The sequence below is a fragment of the Bos indicus genome, chromosome 21 (assembly GCF_029378745.1).
Source record: "Bos indicus isolate NIAB-ARS_2022 breed Sahiwal x Tharparkar chromosome 21, NIAB-ARS_B.indTharparkar_mat_pri_1.0, whole genome shotgun sequence".
In the NCBI taxonomy this organism is placed as follows: domain Eukaryota; kingdom Metazoa; phylum Chordata; class Mammalia; order Artiodactyla; family Bovidae; genus Bos; species Bos indicus.
In genome coordinates, this window is record NC_091780.1 from 5,198,025 (window position 1) to 5,216,846 (window position 18,822).

Genomic DNA, 18,822 nt, shown 5'->3' on the forward strand with positions numbered 1-18,822 from the left:
GAAGGCATCAATTCTTCAGTGCTCTGCTTATTTCACAGCCCAGCTCTCACAACCATACATTACCACTGGGAAGACCATAGCCTTAACTATTCGGACCTTTGTTAGCTGAGTAATGTCTCTGCTTTTCAACATGCTATATATGTTTGTCATCTCTTTCCTGCCAAGAAGCAATCATCTTCTGATTTCATGGCTGCAGTCACCATCTGCAATGATTTTGTAACCAAAGGAGAGGAAATCTATCACTACTCCCACCTTTCCCCTTTCTATTTGCCATGAAGTAATGGGGCTGGATGCCATGATCTTAGTTTTCTAATATTTAATCTTAAGCCAGCTCTTTCACTCTCCTCCTTCACCCTCATCAAGAGACTCTTTAGTTCCTCTTCACTTTCTGCTATTAGGGTGGCGTCATCCTCATATCTGAGGATCATTATTGATATTTCTCCTGCCTGTCTTGATTCTGCTTTGTAGATCATCCAGCCTGGCCTTTCTCATGATGTGCTCTGCGTATAGATTAAACAAACAGAGTGACAACAGATAGCCTGTTGCCACCTTTCTGTCAGCCTGACATACTCCTTTCTCAATCTTGAACCAGTTGATCTTGAATCAGTTGTTTCATACCGGGTTCGAACTGTTGCTCCTTGGCCTGCATACAGGTTTCTCAGGAGACAGGTAAGACGGTCTGGTATTCCCATCTCTCTAAGAACTTTCCACAGTTTGTTATGATCCATACAGTCAAAAGCTTTAGCACAGTTGATGAAACAGAGCTAGATGTTTTTTTCTGAAATTCCCTTGTTTTCTCTATAATCCAGTGAATGTCGCACTTTGATCTCTAGTTCCTCCTCCTTTTCTAAACCCAACTTGAATATCTGGAAGTTCTTGGTTCACATAATGTTGAAGCCTTGCATGCAAGATTTTAAGCATGTCCTTACCAGCACGGAAAATGAGTGCAATTGTCCGACAGTTAGCACGTTCTTTGGTACTACCCTTCTTGAGTGTTGAGATGAGGATTGACCCTTTCCAGCCCTGTGGCCACTGCTCTGTCTTCCAGACTTGCTGACATAATGAATGCAAAATCTTGTATTCATTAAGTGTACTGTTGACTAAAAAAGATGCACAATGTGAGAGTTGTAGATTAAGTTTTATTTGGGGCAAAATGAAGACTGGAGCCCAGGAGACAGCACCTCAGATAGCTCTGAGAGACTTCCCCAAAGAGGCAGTGGGGGAAGGTCAATATATAAGATTTTGGTGAAGGGAGAGTTCAATGCAATCAAGTGCTTAGTTTACAAAAGGTTTTCTGCTAGGCACAAGATGCTGATGACACCATGAAGGGATTTAGTGATTTTCTAGCTATGAAGAGATGCAAGGATTGGGATCATGAAATCAGTTTCTGAAAATATATATCTATCTAAAGACCACACAGAAATTAAAAGATGCTTTCTTCTTGGAAGAAAAGCTATGACCAGCTTTGTTCAGTCACTGGCAAATATTCTTGGCAAGTACCAATTTATAGTTGACAAGCAAGTGCCAATTTGTAATTGAAAGTATATTTTTATTTAATATTTTATTTATATTTTTATATCCTTTCCTTAAAGGGGGCCTTAGGTTGCATTAGTATCAGGTGACAAGTCCTGGACCTGCTTAGAAAGGCAGCATATTCCCCTGTTGTATCTTGAGGTCACCTGGTTTTCGAATGCTCCTATGGGGCACCCTTGTAGCAAATACTTTTCACAGCCCACCATACCTGAAGCAGTCTCACTCCTCTCAGCTCTGTTACAGCCCTCCCTGACTGATACACCCATCAACTGTCTACTTTCTGTCCAGTAGTTCTAGGATCAGATGGGAGGCATGGTCCATGAAAAGCTCCCTGCACTACCCAGGTGGGCCTCTTTGGCTTCCTGGAGGCTGCCCTCACCTTGCCTGTGTTCCAGGTGGGGCACCACACTCTCTCCATGTGCTTTGGGCCCAAGCTTCTTCATGCAGGGATGTTGCATCTGTCTTTATATAAACCTAACCTCATGCTGAGCACAGACTAGGGCTCACATGGTGGAGTCTGTCAGTGGCTTCCAAAGACTGGAGGAGCTTTGGGTAGGTGGGGAGAATTTTCAAGGGGCTCAGGAGTCTGAGCAGGGCAGGTGTGGCCCCTGGAGGCTGCACAGCTGGAGGCAGGGCTGGGGCAGCTCTCTGGGGGAGAGATGGAGGCAAGCTGCAAAGCCTTCTTTCCTAGGAAAGTTTGAATAACCAATACCAAAAATATATGTTATGTTCCCATACCTGATAAGGAAGAAATAAAAATGATTTCATTCTAATTGTCACTATATATTATACATTTTTAGTTGAGGCATTTAAACAACCTCTAATTGGCATGCACCTGTGATTACCATATTGTAAAGAAAACTACCAGTAACTTCTGAGAAATGGAATATTTCCTGCCAATATTTATCAGTAAACAAAGATGTCAAAGTCACCAGCAATTGCAGCCATCATGGATAGTGAGCTTGTGAGCCCTGAGGGAACTCAAGAAGGAAAGAATACCTGCCATCTAACAGCCATCCGACTGCAGCCACTCCCTATGGTGAGCCCTCAGCATGTGAAAACACAGGATACTGGCCCCAGATAGCTAGGATGCATATCAAAGGAATGATTTCAGTAAGCCCTGACTTGTTTCTTCCCATACATAGAAAAGTGCTAAATTCTTTAACTTGGATTATCTGGTTTTCTTTCATTAACAAAAGTCTTTTGATGTTCAGACTACCTGCCCTTTGTTGCAAAATTCTATATAACCTGGTTCCTCCCCTCATCTCCTTAGAACAGTTCTCTCAAGGTTACTTGAGATGCTGTCTCCCAGGCTTGAAATCCTAAAATTTCCCATAAAGCATAATTCTCAACTATTAGGTTGTGAATATTCTTAAGTTGAAGCCAATGGCACCCCACTCCAGTACTCTTGCCTGGAAAATCCCATCAATGGAGGAGCCTGGTAGGCTGTAGCCCATGGGATCGCTAAGAGTCAGACATGACTGAGCGACTTCACTTTCACTTTTCACTTTCATTCATTGGAGAAGGAGATGACAGCCCACTCCCGTGTTCTTGCCTTGAGAATCCCAGGGACGGGGGAGCCTGGCGGGCTGCCATCTATGGGGTTACATGGAGTTGGACACGACTGAAGCAACTTAGCAGCAGCAGCAGCATTCTTAAGTTGACATTTCCAACATTTAAAGATTTGTCCAACACATTCCAGGTGAGGTCCTGACATGCTAGAAGCAAGGGAATGCCTGTGCCTGGGAGTGTGTTTCCTGAAACCTCCTGTCTCCAAGCCCTGTCCTTTATTAATCTATCATCTTCCCATGTGGCCCTCTTCTTTGGTAAAGGGAAGGAGAAAACCATTACAAAATGACTTTCTAGTATTTTAGAACCTACAGAGACAGAACATGAAGAATTATAACTTTTATTCTGTTTTGTTAATATGCTCCAAGTGCTGCTGGCCTTGGAGGAATCATTAAGCCACCCTCCGATTATTAAAATAAATTATCAGCACAGGCTCTCCACAAGCATGAAGGTTTAAATTGGAGATGTTGCACATTTGTCAGCTGTTACATTAAGTAGTATTTCAGACACATTAATTTCATAAGTGTGTGTGCTTCATCACTCAGTTGTGTCCAACTCTTTGATCCCATGGATTGCAGCCCACCAGGCTCATCTGTCCTTGGGGATTCTCTAGCAAGAATACTGGAATGTCTTGCCACGCCCTCCTCTAGGGGTTCTTCCCAACCCAGGGATCAAAGCCAGGTCTCCTGCATTGCAGGTGGATTCTTTACCTTCTGAGCCACCAGGGAAGGCCAATTTCATAGCTATTTATGAACAATATAAAATGTTGTTTTAGATAGACCTTGTAAAAGTGACTTTTTTCCCTTAATGCAGTTACAAAGCAGCTTTATGAGAGACATAATGTTACTTTGTGGGTGGGAATGTTTCTCCAACATTATCTTAAAAGTGCTTATAATAAAACATCCACATCGGGCACCACACACACCATCCACACCCCACCCTCTTGAGTTGGAGTTTGTGCCAAGGCTTCAGAAGACAAAGAGAACACTCTCGAAGCTTTTGGCCTCTCCCCAGTGCATCATGGTGTGATCCCTTTTCTTATAGGGAAATGGTGCACCCTACAGAAAACCTGCTTTCACCACTGAAAGGTTAACTCCATGTTTTCAGAAATACAAAATGTTAAAGGTGGAAGGTTCTTATATTTAATCTAACTGAACTCTCCCATTTGAGAGATAAAAAATCACAGGCTGAGGAACGTGAATAATTTCACACAGTTTGCAAACAGGGCAAAAGTGGAGTGGACACCCACACTGGGATTCTTTCTTCACCACACAGTGGTGGTTCCCACATCTGGCAACTAGACTGCAGCTTTGGCCAACTGCTCACACTCAGATTCAGGGAAGCAGAGTTTTAAAAAAGTTTTATTGATATGTAGTTGATTTACAGTGTTGCCGGGAGCCGGCATATTGCATATTGAGTGCATATTGCATATTGAGTGCAGCACTTTTCAGGATCTGGAATAGCTCAACTGGAATTCTATCACTGCCGGTAGCCAGCGTGAGGAACTCCGCCCATGACAAAGGTCATGAGGAAGGAGGCTCGGCATACGCAAAGGCGGGATCGAGCTTCAGGAGTCCCCCTGGAAATTCTCGAGCAATCTACCCCCAAAACCAGAGTCTGCCTACTTTCTGCTTTGTGCTTTCACCTACACCTCTGACTTTACGGGGGGCTGTCCCCCACTACCTCTCTGAAAAAAGTTAGCTTACAGCTCCAGTTAATAATTCCTGGGTGTGACAGTGTTTAACCTACAAACTCCTTTGGAAATCCTCTAGCCTGCCTGAATAGGTTTTTCCGGCCTCATGTGATTGTTCAGAGCCTCCCAACTGTGAGAGGCAGGAGATGTTCTAAACTGTCTAAACACAGATTCTTTTGAGTAGTTAAAAGATTGATTAGAAATTGTATTGGTGAAGGGATTTTCACTTGTTGGGCCAATGTTTGCTGCTAAGTCTCCATATCCCTTACCTGCTGTGTCCCTGGCAGTGTATTGGTTAATATAATTGGTGTAAGTAGTAGCTTTAATGTTTGTAACCTGGGACCCTTGAGTTAATTCTTTTTCTTGTTATAGCCCACCACACCTTTGCTCTGTAGGAATGCAACTTTATCTAATGCTTTTGGAGGGTGGCTCCTGACCAATCACCTTTAGAGAAAAATAAGTTTTCTGAAGAAAAGGTCTTAAAATGTTAACAGGCCTCCGGGCCAGAAGATGATGCAAATCACCTAAGCTTTTGCATATGATAAGTTTGCAGGAAGAAAGCCTGGCTTGCTGCCTGACTCTACCCCTTCCCCCATTATCCTCTGTGCATAACTTAAGGTATAAAAACTACTTTGAAAAATAAAGTGCGGGCCTTGTTCACCGAAACTTGGTCTCACCATGTCATTCTTTCTCTTACCTTCTGGCTGAATTATTCAGCCTCTTTTCTCCACTGAATTTCTTCACTGAGCTATCCTTATTTCAGCCTCTTTTCTTCACTGAATTTTCCTACTGAGCTATCCTCATTCTATTACTCTTTATATCCTTAATTAACATTTAATTAAGCAATTGTCGCCTGATTTTCGCCTACGCCGTCTCTCCTTCGAATACCCTGGATCAGCCGGGGCTGGTCCCCGGCACAGTGTTGTCTTAGTTTCAGGTGTAGAGCAAAGTAATTCAGATATACATATATATATATACATATATATACATTTTTTGCATTCTCTTCTATTATAGGTTATTACAAGATATTGGGTATAGTTCCCCATGCTGTACAGTAGGTCCTTATGGTTTATCTGTTTTATATTAGTTTGTATATGCTAATCCCAAGCTCCTAATTTATGCCCCCCCCACCACTTTTGTAACCATAAGTTCGTTTTCTATGTCTGTGAGTCTATTTCTGTTTTGTAAGTAAGTTCATTTGTATCATTTTTTAGATTCTACATATAAGTGATATCATATGATATTTGTCTTTCTCTATCTGGTTTACTTCATTTAATATGAAAATGTCCAAGTTCATGTTGCTGCAAATGGGATTATTTCCTTCTTTTTATGGCTGAATGATAGTCCATTGTATATTCATATATATATATGTATATATATACATATATATATATACACATGTACATGTATATGTGTATATATAAATATATTTGTATATGTTATATATATATATATAAAACATGGTGTCTTCTTTATCCATTAATCTGTCAATGGATGTTTTTCCATGTATTGGCTATTGTAAATAATAATACTGCAGTGAACACTGGGGTGCATGTATCCTTTGTCTTTTTTTTTTTTTAAAGAAACTTTGAATTTTGTATAGGAGTATAACCTATTAATAATGTTGTGATAGTTTCAGGTGAATAGCTAAGGGACTCAGTCATACATATACATGTTTCTATTCTCCAAACTCCTCTCCCATCCAGGTTGCCACATAACATTGAGCAGAGTTCCATCTCCTCTACAGTAGATCCTTTGTTCGTTATCCATTTTAAATATAGCATTGTGTACAGGTCCATCCTTAACTCCCTCACTATCCCTTCCCCCCATCCTTGGCCCTGGCAACCATAAGTCTGTTCTCTAAGTCTGTGAGTGTTAAAGGAAATTAAATGGAGATAGTTTTGTTCAGGCTTCAGAGACAAGAAAGCAGAGCAGGCCTCTAACCTCGCTTCAGATCTGCCTGGACACTGCCCTGACTTCATGGCTGCTGGCAAGTGCACCAGTTGTCATCAGTAAGCTGAGCAGCACCATAGGTGAGATTCAGAGTGAACCTCGGAATTTTCCTGAGCCCTTTGGGTCCAGCCAATCCCAAGGGGTCTGGAGAAACTCATCACTCACAAGATAAAACAAACAGCATTGTAGAAAGATGAACGTGAAACCAGAGCTGCAATTTGCTTGCAAACTGATGATGGTATCAGTTTGCAGCCTAGCATTATAAGCAGGAACCCCCAAAACTGCAATTCAAAGTTCATAGGTGGAGTGGATGCACTGCCTGGGACAGACCCTTTCTCAATTGGGATTCCAGACTACTGTTACATGGGCCTTCCCAGCCCATGGGTGTTAGTTGGTCCAACTGAATGACATATGTGCTGTTTCTCTCCTCTAGTATTTATATTTCTCTTTTAACAATTATATATTGAAAGTAAGTTTGATAAGTCTTTATTAAATATTGAATTTGAATATTTCTGTATAAGTGATTTCTTTTGTTAATAAATCTTTTGAACCTGATGGGGTTTCCCTGATAGCTCAGTTAGTAAAGAATCCATCTGCAGTGAAGGAAACCCCGGTTCAATTCCTGGGTCAGGAAGATCCACTGGAAAAGGCATAGGCTACCCACTTCAGTATTCTTGGACTTCCCTTGTGGCTCAAGCTGGTAAAGAATCTGCCTGAAATGTGGGACACCTGGGTTTGATCCCTGGGTTGGGAAGATCCCCTGGAGAAGGGAAAGGCTATCCACTCCAGTATTCTGACCTGGAGAATTCCATGCACTGTATAGTCCATGGGGTTGCAAAGAGTCGGACACGACTGAGCGACTTTCACTTTGAACCTGAAGCAAAAGTTAAAACTTTCACCAAAACATCAAGTGAGTCTATTTCTACTTTGTAAGTAATTTCATTTGTATCATTTATTTTCAGATTCCACGTATAAGAGATGTCCTATGATATTTTTGCTTCTCTGTCTGACTTACTTCCCTCAATATGACAATCTCTAGGTCCATCCATCTTGCTGCAAATGGCATTACTTCATTCTTTTTGATGGTTAAGTAATATTCTATTGTTGCTCAGTTGTGTGGAATTCTTTAGGCAAGAATACTGGAGTGGGTAGCCATTCCCTCTGCCAGGGAATCTTTCCGACCCAGGGATTGAACTTGGGAGGGGTTTCCCTGGTGGCTCAGATGGTTACGAATCTGCCTACAATGTGGGAGGCTGGGGTTCAATCCCTGAATCAGGAAGATCTCCTGGAGAAGGGAATGGCAACTCATTCCAGTATTCGTACCTGGATAATTCCATGGACAGAGGAACCTGATGGGCTACAGTCCATGTGGCTGCAAAGAGTTGGACATGACTGAGCAGCTAACACACTTAATATTCTATTGCATATATGTCCCATATCTTCTTTATCCATTTGTCGATGGACATTTAGGTTGCTTCTATGTCCTGACTATTGTAAATAGTGCCACAATGAACACTGAGATAAATGTGTCTTTTTAAATTATGGTTTTCTTCAGACATAGGCCCAGGAGGAGGATTGCTGGTCATATGTAGCTTTATTTTTAGTTTTTAAAGCAAGCTCCATTCTGTTCTCCATAGTGGCTGTTGTTGTTCAGTCACTCAGTTGTGTTGACTCTTAGTGACCCCGTGGACAGCAGAACACCAGGCGTCCCTGTCCTTCACCAGAATGTGCTCAAACTCATGGCCATTGAGTCGGTGATACCATCCAACCATCTCAACTTCTGTCATCCCCTTCTCCTTCTGTCCTCAATCTTTCCCAGCAGCAGGGTCTTTTCCATTTGAGTCAGCTGTTTTCATCAGGTGGCCAGAGTATTGGAGCTTCAGCTTCAGCAACAATCCTTCCAAAGAATATTCGGGGTTGATTTCCTTTAGGATTGACTGGTTTGATCTCCTTGCTGTCCACGGGACTCTCAAGGATTTTCTCCAGCGCCACAGTTTGAAAACATCAATTATTTGGTGCTCAGCCTTCTTTATGGTCCAACTCTCACATCTGTACATGACTACTAGAAAAACCATAGCTTTGACTATATGTATCTCTGTCAGCAAAGTGATATCACTGCTTTTTAATATGCTTTCTAGGTTTGTCATAGCTTTTCTTCCAAGAAGCAAGCATCTTTTAATGGCTGTACCAATTTACATTCCCACCAACAGTGTAGGAGAGTTACCTTTTATCATGGGAAGCAAATTTTGACTTGATGAAAGTTACTTAACCTCTCAGGCCTTGGTTTACCCTCTAGGAGAAAATCGTTATTGTCTCTATTTCAATAATCAGTGACTGGTGGGTACAGAAGGCTCATGCCTATCTTGCTATTTACCCATCTCAGATCTGCATTTTAAAATGTATTGTGAAGGGTCATAAATGGGGATGGAAAGCAGAGATGATAAGGAGAGAAAAGACCTCAAGAGGAGGACTATTTGGTTAGCAGGAGACTTTTGTTTTTCCATTTTTAAAAAAAAATCAATTTACTTTTTATTGGAGGATAATTGTATTTTTTTTTCTAATTTTATTTTATTTTTAAACTTTACATAATTGTATTAGTTTTGCCAAATATCAAAATGAATCCGCCACAGGTATACATGTGTTCCCCATCCTGAACCCTCCTTCCTCCTCCCTCCCCATACCATCCCTCTGGGTCGTCCCAGTGCACTAGCCCCAAGCATCCAGTATCGTGCATCGAACCTGGACTGGCAACTCATTTCTTACATGATATTTTACATGTTTCAATGCCATTCTCCCAAATCTTCCCACCCTCTTCCAATTCCCACTTGGGAATTTTCACTTGGAATCTTTGGAAACTTTGGTAAAATTGTTGAAGTTTTCTTTGTTTCAATATCCCTGATATAATATTGGGATTAAAAGTATCTGAATAGTTTTAGATTCTTCCCAAAATACACTCAGGGCCTTTATTGGCTACGGAAAACCAGTCCTGAATATTCATTGGAAGGACTAATGTTGAAGCTGAAGCTCCAATACTTTAGACTCCTAGTGCAAAGAACTGACTCATTAGAAAAGACTCTGATTCTGGGAAAGATTGAAGGTAGGAGGAGAAGGGGAACACAGAGCATGAGATGGTTGGATGGCATCACTGACTTGATGGACATGAGTTTGAGCAAGCTCTGGGAGTTGGTGATGAACAGGGAAGCCTGGCATGCTGCAGTCCACAGGGTCACAAAAAGTGGGACACGACTGAGTGACTGAACTGAACTGAACTGTCCACATCATTGGTGAACTTTGTCTCTTTAGTGAGAGCATCTTCATCCTCTCCTCTTTTCTTTACCTAATAAACTGGTGTTAAAGGGAAGAAGGAATTAATTAATATGGGTACCTATATGTGCCATACTGGCCATTCTCACATCCTGAATTTTATTTAAAGTTTTGAGTGTGTTCTCATGTTCTCTGTGCAAATATAGGCTATTTCATAGTCAGCAATCATCATTGTTAGGCTAAAATTCTGCCATCAAGGAAGTAAGGTGTCTGTTTCCTGGCCCCACTGGGATGATTCTGTATACTACATTGTTCCTGCTTCTCAGGAATGTCTTTGACCTTCCTGCTTTCTGTGTTCAGGGCCCCTGCAAGGGAGCCATTTCTCTGCCAAGCTCACTCTGCACCTCACTGAGGTCTTGGTTCCAAGTCACCTTCTCAGTGAGGACTGCAGCCCCCACCCCTGCATCCCACTCTCCCTTCTACCTTTTGCACCTACAATATGTATCTGGTGTGAATCAGGTGGGCTCTGCTTCACACAGTCTCTCAGGGCCTGAAAGGGAAGTGTGTGACTCTACCATATGCCTGCAAGTAGGAGTGCTGTGGTACTGGTGGATTGCACCAGTGACCACCATGATCTGTCTCTAGCTGCCAGATGTTTTGTCTGTCTCGCACTCATTAGGCGGAGAAGGCAATGGCACCCCACTCCAGTACTCTTGCCTGGAAAATCCCATGGACGGAGGAGCCTGGTAGGCTGCAGTCCTTGGTGTCGCTAAGAGTCGGGGACAACTGAGAGACTTCATTTTCACTTTTCACTTTCATGCATTGGCAGACACACTCTTCCTTTCTTCAAATGAAGCAACCCAAAAGATCCACCCAGTCCCATCCCCAACACTGGGGCTGCCTGTATATACCACATCAAGATGTACATGGCTCTCCTCGATCCACTGACCTCTAAACTGAAGAGAAAGCTATCTAACCCACAGCCACGTGTACAGTATAGCTAAAAGATGGAGAAGAGCCAGGATGATCACAATCAGCACTGATTTATAGCAATTCTGAGACCCCAGTGGGCAGATCCTGAGTGGAATCTTATTCCCTGTAAGGAGAATATCTTTCATATTCTAGAGTTAAGTCTGGATTAACTCTACTCCCAGAGTTGGGCTCCCAGAGACTCTTATTGGATCTTGACTCCATTGTCTGGGAGTTTCCTTTTTCCATTAACTGTTCCAGCTGTGGAAATATTGGCATTGAAGAATAAGCCTCCTTTTGGATCCAGATTTTCCAGGCTACAATTTATCATTACAAAAAGAAAGGCAACAGTAAATCTAAGTCTCAAATAGTCACAGACTTTTTTCCTGACTTGAGGTTCCGAATCTAAAAGGTGGCACTGATGAATTTATTTTCAGGGCAGCAATGGGGAAACAGACATACAGAACAGACCTGTGGACACAGGGGGGATGGGAGGAGGGGGAGGGTGAGCTGCATGGAGAGAGTAACATGGAAACTTACAATTCCATGTGTAAAATAGATAGCCAATGGGAATTTGGTATGTGACTCAGGCAACTCAAACAGGGGCTCTGTGACAATAGAAGGGTGGGATGGGGAGTCAGATGGGAGGGAGGGGACATGGGTGTACCCATGGCTGATTCTTGTTGCTGTATGACTGAAAACCACAAAATAATGTAAAGCAGTTATCCTTCAATTAAAAAAAAAAGCCTAGCCAGTCTCTTACTTGATAGACCAATTTCATGTGTGCATAGATCTTGTGTCAAAACAATTCCAAGATCCCTGCTATGCCTTTGTTTCAAATGCCATTGCCTCTACCCAACCCTTTGCTTTCACTTTCACTTTACTCTTTCTCTTAAATTAAGTACAGATACCTTGGCCCTATCACCTTTCAGTGGAAAAGTCATGTATTAGTCTTTTGTCCTTGGAGCCAAATTTGCACAGTGACAACCTATTTAGAGATTTTTAGCAATGGGTCTGAATTATTTCTGCAAAGCTGAGTTTCAATAGGCTTTTAACACTCTAAGCATTTCTTGATCCTATGATTCACTGATAGGGATGAGAAGCATTTGTTTCTTCCATTCCTACAAGAATCAGTATTTGTTTTATCTTTCTTTTCTCTTTTGTCAACTAAAGAAAAACACACAACCTAAAAGTTGCAACTTAAGTATTATTTGGGGATCTTACTGAGGACTTAGGCTCAGTGGTAAAGAATCTACCTGACAATGTAGGTAGCTGAGTTTGACCCCTGGGTTGAGAAGATTCCCTGGAGAAGGGAAGCCTGGTGGGCTATAGTCCATGGGATCACAGAAGAGTCAGACATGATTTAGAGACTAAACAACAGCAACAACAGCTGAGAACTTAGGCCTAGGATGCAGCCTCTCGGCTCTAAGGAACTGCTCTGAAGAATTAAGGAGGAAGCCAGGATATAGCGTTTTTGCTGGGAAAAAAATGTAGCCAAACATCAAAAGATCACTAATAATTACAAAGAAGAGGTACCTCAAGTTAATGGTTTTGATGCTTTTCTATGTATGAGAAGATGTAAGAATCAAGGTTCGTTGAAACTGTCCCTTAGGTATTTATCTTAAATATCTAGGGCCAGTTTCCAAACCACAAAATGCTTCCCCCTTGTTTTTCCCCATCCTGAATTCCCCTCAGGGCACACCACTGGGGGTGTGTGGAGGGGGCCACTGGAGTGGCTGATGGCTTGTTCCTTGTAGAACTGGAAATTTTGGCAAAAACCTCTGTTTATTGGAATAGCGGGCAACAGTCCCTGTTCGTACTTTCATAACTGCTTCCAAACTGGCCATTTATCCTCTGAGGTAATTCATTTCTTGTGTTAACTTACCAAGCATAGTCAATAGCAGTTATGGCTTGTATTTTTCACCTTAATTTTCTAAGGCCTGTCTTCCCTGATTGGAATATAAGCCCCATGGAGGCAGAGACTTTTCCTGTTGGCACAGTTCTGGGCCTTCAGTGGTTTGCAGGGCCTGACATAGTGCAACAAAGATGATGAATGAGGGAATTAGTTAATAAAAGGTCAGACTGGTCTGTTGAATTACGTCTCAGAAAGGTTCTTTAACCAGAAACTCAATGAAAAGTATAAATATGAGATTTGTTGAGAATTACTGAACTCTGTAAAAACAATTCATTTATAATATCTAATATGGAAGAAAACTATGAAAGATATTAAGATCACTGACCATATAGATCCTCTTTATTGTGGACCTAAAGATAATCCTTTAAACTGTGACTGGGGGAAGAGCCCCAGAGGTGGTCCAGACTTGAGACATTTCTCTGGGTCTCACAGTAACATCAACCCCATCCTGTATCTAATGTACTGTGCATATTGGGATTACTTCCAGTTACAGAAAAAATTTGCCCCTTCAGCCCTCTGTTGGAATTGGCATTTGACTTGGGTGGCTGTCAGCCCTATTTTTTGTTGTTGTTGCTGCTGCTTGTTTTTTGCTTTTCTGTTTGATTTGGGTTGATTTGTGATTTGAGAAAGCTTTTGGATGAAAATGATCATTTTTATTAGTATATAAGCTAATACTCTCTGGATAATTTGTGTTGTGCCAGGCACTAGAGCTTTTTATTTAATCATTTCTTTTTATATAACTCCTTTAAGAAGTAGATAGACACTACTATTCTATTCAGTTTATAGACTATAGTTGGGTAATGCTGAGCGACTGAATGGAGAGAATGCTAGATTTTGCTACCTGCCAGAGCTTGGACTTAGGAATATAGGAAGGTCTGTGTCTATGTTCTGAATCATTTTCTACTACCTCTTGGCCTCTCGCTATGTATTTATTACAATTTACTATTTACAGAGCATTGTCACGTGTTATCTCACAGTTGACTAATGATATTGGTTGCCTTTGTTAAGTGTCTGCCATGTTGATCCAGGCACGACGTTAAGTGCTAACAGGTGAAGATGAAACCATGAGCAGAACCAAACTCCTGAGAAAGAAAGCAAAACCTGCAGAAAATCCACTAACAGAAATGTCTTTCCCCTCCTTTTGCTCTGTTTCAGGAATATCAAATCGATATATTTTTTGCTCAGACCTGGACTGACAGTCGCCTTAGGTTCAACAGCACAATGAAAATACTTACTCTGAACAGCAACATGGTGGGGTTAATATGGATTCCAGATACGATCTTCCGAAATTCCAAAACTGCAGAGGCTCACTGGATCACCACCCCCAATCAACTCCTCAGAATTTGGAATGATGGGAAAATCCTTTATACTTTAAGGTGAGATGCTAGTGAATATTTAATCCCACTAGTAGTCTGACACTGGGGACTTTAGATCACTGTAGGAATGGGACCCTATTTTCATTGCTGAGTTCTATCACTTCTCATGTTCGGCATGCTACTGGGTCTTGAAGAAGTTTTTCCTAATCCCACATGTGCAAAACTGCTGTTGCTGCTGCTGCTAAGTCACTTCAGTCGTGTCCGACTCTGTGCAACCCCATAGACGGAAACCCACCAGGCTTCCCCATACCTGGGATTCTCTAGGCAAGAAAACTGGAGTGGGCCGCCATTTCCTCCTCCAATGTGTGAAAGGGAAAAGTGAAAGTGAAGTCACTCAGTCGTGTCCGACTCTTAGCGACCCCATGGACTGCAGCCTACCAGGCTCCACCATCCATGGCTCCACCATGGGATTTTCCAGGCAAGAGTACTGGACTGGGGTGCCCTTGCCTTCTCCATGTACAAAACTAACGTCATACAAATAATCTTTAATAAATATAAACTCCTTCCTTAATTAGTATCCATTTCTGCTAGAAGTGGGCTGTGGAAATTACCTTTAATATATTTAACCCACAGATCCATTCAACTAAGAAATAAAGATGTCTTGGTGTACTAATTGACAAATCTAATTATAGCCAAATTTGAGACCACAAGGAACAAAAGAGCACAGAGGGCGTTCTCTAATGCATCCTTAATGGAAGTGACAGCCACCTTGTAATCAGTCCTCCTGGGGCCAGGCTGTCCTCACAGAAACCCAGTAAGGTAATAGTGGCTGGATTTAAAAGAACGTGAGCTCACTTGCCTGCCCAAAGTCTCCATTGGGAACTAATATTACCTGAGTTTGAACCTGGGTCTGTATCTCTCAAGAGTCTCTCCTGTAGGGTGACCTGAGTCTGACTGAACGCATGACTGCAACATACACGGAATGTATGGTAGGCAGCTACACCAGTCTTCCTGCTCATCCAGCCCTGGGATCAAGGAGGCTGCCCTCCCAGTCTCTGAGGCCTTTCTAGAGCACTGGCCTGACTGCCTTGTGCCGATGGTCGCTTTCTCACTGGCTTTGCTGCTCCTCGGCTGCTTCCTGCACCTCCTGTCCAGCTCCTGACACGGCACCTCCTCATTCTGCTGCTCCTGTCTTAGGATTTTACCCAATTTCCACTTTCCTGCTGACTTAGCTCATCCATTCCTAAGGCTTTAAAAGCCATATTCATGCTGAGGATTCATCCCACGAGTTATTTCCAATCCCTAATGTCCCTTCTGGGCACCAGATTCTTGGAGCTACCTGCCCATGTGATATTTCCTCATGAAATCCCAAAGGGCATTTAATTCGGCATGCTACTGGGGAAGGTGATTGCTCTAATACCTCTGACCATGTCCCTCTGTCCTCCTGCTTGGTGAATACCACTGCCAAGCCCTGAACACAGCTTCCTCCCCCTACATCCATTATAAGAAGCTTTTAACTGCAAGTGATTTGTGATCATAAGGAAAAATCTGTAACTCACATAGTAAATAAGTATTTGTCACATAGACAAAGGCACATATTGGCATCAAAATAAGCAAAACAGTTAAGAATTTTAAAGTTTCAGGGAAATTATAATGTTGGCAGACTGGGAACAGCAACAACAAAAATGCCACAGGAAATTCTACTGATGTTATATTTGGAAAACAGGATTTTTTAACAGCTATTTCCTCATCAATTCTTAAAAGAATATAAATGAGACTCTGAAATGAATGTGAGCTTCAGCAAATCATAATAGAGACATGGCCAGTCCTGGGATCCTTTACAAAAACTCAAACCCCAGGAATGCCTGCTTTGAAAAGATGCCATACACACATTTAGTGCAGTCACCACCTGCCTATTCAAGTGGGGAGGCTGGCCAAATATGAAATCTTCCTTACAAGTGGATGAACTTGGCATTATACCTAACTAGGCAAATAAATCAGTTTCAAAATGGAGAAAGGATTTAATTCAGTCAAGCAAATTAAAAACAAAGATATGTGACAGCAAGGACACATATTGTTTCAATTTGTTTCCTCTCTTACTTGGCTTGTATTTCTAGACACAGGGAGTTCACTAATGGACATTCCCTTTGATTCTGATAGTTAAAAGTAAAGCAAAGTGACACGACACACAAAAACCAAATGGTATACTGAATGGATAGTGCCCTTGCCAAGACTGGATTCCATGCAGCCACCCCAGCCCCCTGCCCCCTGTGTTGTGGTAATGTGACTGCCCTGACCTTGCTTAAGGCCTTTGCTGGTTTGCTCCTGGCTGACCTCAAGAGTGACATTTGGCTCCCCCACAGGCTCACCATAAATGCAGAATGCCAGCTGCAGCTGCACAACTTCCCCATGGATGAGCACTCCTGCCCGCTGATATTCTCCAGCTGTGAGTACTGACTTGGGGTATGACTGCTATGGAAATGACTGTCTAGCCTATGCTGATTTATAGTAAACAGTCATATGACTGATTATAGCATCACTGTACTACCAGAGAAAACAGATAACAGTTTTGGTCTGGACCACCTGAGGATATTCACTCTAGACTTTGTTACATAGAACTTGTGTTACAAAATATGTAGCTTTCATAAATCCTTGAGCAATTTAAACCATTTGTCTTAATAGTAAAGAACTGAGAAATTGATGAACTGTTGATTTACCAAAGACCCTTCTGCTAATAAACTGTGTGTACTATTTGAATGTATACAGAATTCCTTTGCAATAATTTTAGGTTTAATATCATCTTCAGTCAGGTGGTTTCTCTTCAAAATAAAAAGAAAGAGTTTTTGCTTAAATATATTTATATTTGTCTCATTGTGCTATAGATGGATGTAATTTTTCATAGTATTTTATTTAGTCCAGTTTTTACATAGGATTGATGCTAGAGCTAACAAGTACTCATTTACTAATTCTTAAAGACTGTGTCTAATGCTAAGTACAGCAATACAAGTAAAAGGAAATATCAAATTTATTTGATTATGAAGTTTCAGAGTAAAGGCCAGTATGGAAATAAACTTGCAGAATTTATGATGGCTCATTTAAAACATACTGACCACAATACTTAAGTATGACTCATAAGAATTCAGCTAAGTTTATTGACTATCTTTAAAATTGCATATGGGATATGACATGCAAATGTGACAAATTCTCAGGCAGAAGGTTTTGTGGCTTTCTTCACTAGACATTTTAGTGAAAAGACAAAGTGAAATAATGGATAAACACATTGTACAGTTCATTTTAAATTCAGAAAAAGACAAGATAGAAAGCAAAATTTCGCCTAAGGATAGATGTAACCAAGGAGGCCAAAGCCATCTTGAGAAAGAAGAACAAAGCTGAAAATGCCGGTCACTAATTTCAAACTATACTACAAAGCTATAGTTACCAAAATGTGTGACACTAGCATAAAAACGGACAGATAGCTCAGTGTAATAGAACAGAGAGCCCAGAAATGAACTCACATGTGTGTGGTCATTAATTTATGACAAGGGAGACAAGAATATATGCAATGAAGAAAGGACAATCCCTTCAATAAATGGTGTTGGGAAAACAGGTCAGCTACATGCAAGAGAATTAAATTCAACCACTGTCTTACACTATACACAATAATTAACTAAAATTATATTAAAAGTTGAACATAAGACTCGACACCATAAAACTACATATCATACTGAAGATCTTCTGTACAGCAAAGAAAACCATCAACAGAATGGGAAGGCTGCCTACTTAATGGATAAAATATTTGTAAGTCATAAGAGAGTAATATCCAAAATATGTAAAGAACTCATTCACCTCAACAGCAAAGAAACTTTTTATTAAAAATGGGCAGAAAAGGTAAACAAACATTTTTTTCTGAAGAAGACATACAGATGGCCAATAGGTATATGGAAAGATGTTCAACATCACTAATAAGCAGGGAAACGCACATCAAAACCACAATGAGATATCATTTCACACCTATCAAAATGGCTATTATCAAAAGCACAACAAGTACTGGAAAGGATCTGGAGAAAAGGAAACTTTCTGCACTGATGGTGTGAATTAAGTTGGTGTAGCCATTGTGGAAAATGGTATGGATATTTCTCGAAATATGTAAAATAGGGCTACTGTTTGGTCCAGCAAGGAGAGATAAGAAGGCCTTCTTCAAAGCTTCTTAACAAAGCTAATGGAGGTGATGGAATTCTAGCTGAGCTATTTCAAATACTAAAAGGTGATTATGATAAAGTGTTGTACTCAATATGTCAGCAAATTGGAAACCTCAGCAGTGGCCACAGGACTGGAAAACGTCAGTTTTCATTCTAATCCAAAAGAAATGTAATGTCAAAGAATGTTCAAACTACCATACAATTGCATTCAATTTACCTGCTAGCAAGGTAATGCATAAAATACTTCAAGCTAGGTTTCCACAGTATGTGAACTAAGAACTTTCAGATGTACGAGCTGGCTTTTAAAAAGGCAGAGGATCCAAAAATCAAATAGCCAACATTTGCTGGATCATAGAAAAAGCAAGGGAATAAAAAAAAAAAAAAAACAGACATCTACTTGTGCTTTATTGA

At 41.1% G+C, this 18,822-nt stretch overlaps 1 protein-coding gene across 2 annotated transcripts in view; it reads left to right on the forward strand.

Annotated features, from left to right (window-relative positions):
• Window positions 1–18,822, forward strand: part of GABRG3 (gamma-aminobutyric acid type A receptor subunit gamma3) — an 846,991-nt gene that overhangs the window by 547,192 nt on the left and 280,977 nt on the right. For both annotated transcript variants that reach the window (XM_070774998.1, XM_070774999.1), the window contains exons 4-5: window positions 14,052–14,272; window positions 16,576–16,658. In XM_070774998.1, the coding sequence (XP_070631099.1) occupies window positions 14,052–14,272; window positions 16,576–16,658 (304 nt within the window). The remainder of the gene's footprint in view (window positions 1–14,051; window positions 14,273–16,575; window positions 16,659–18,822) is intronic.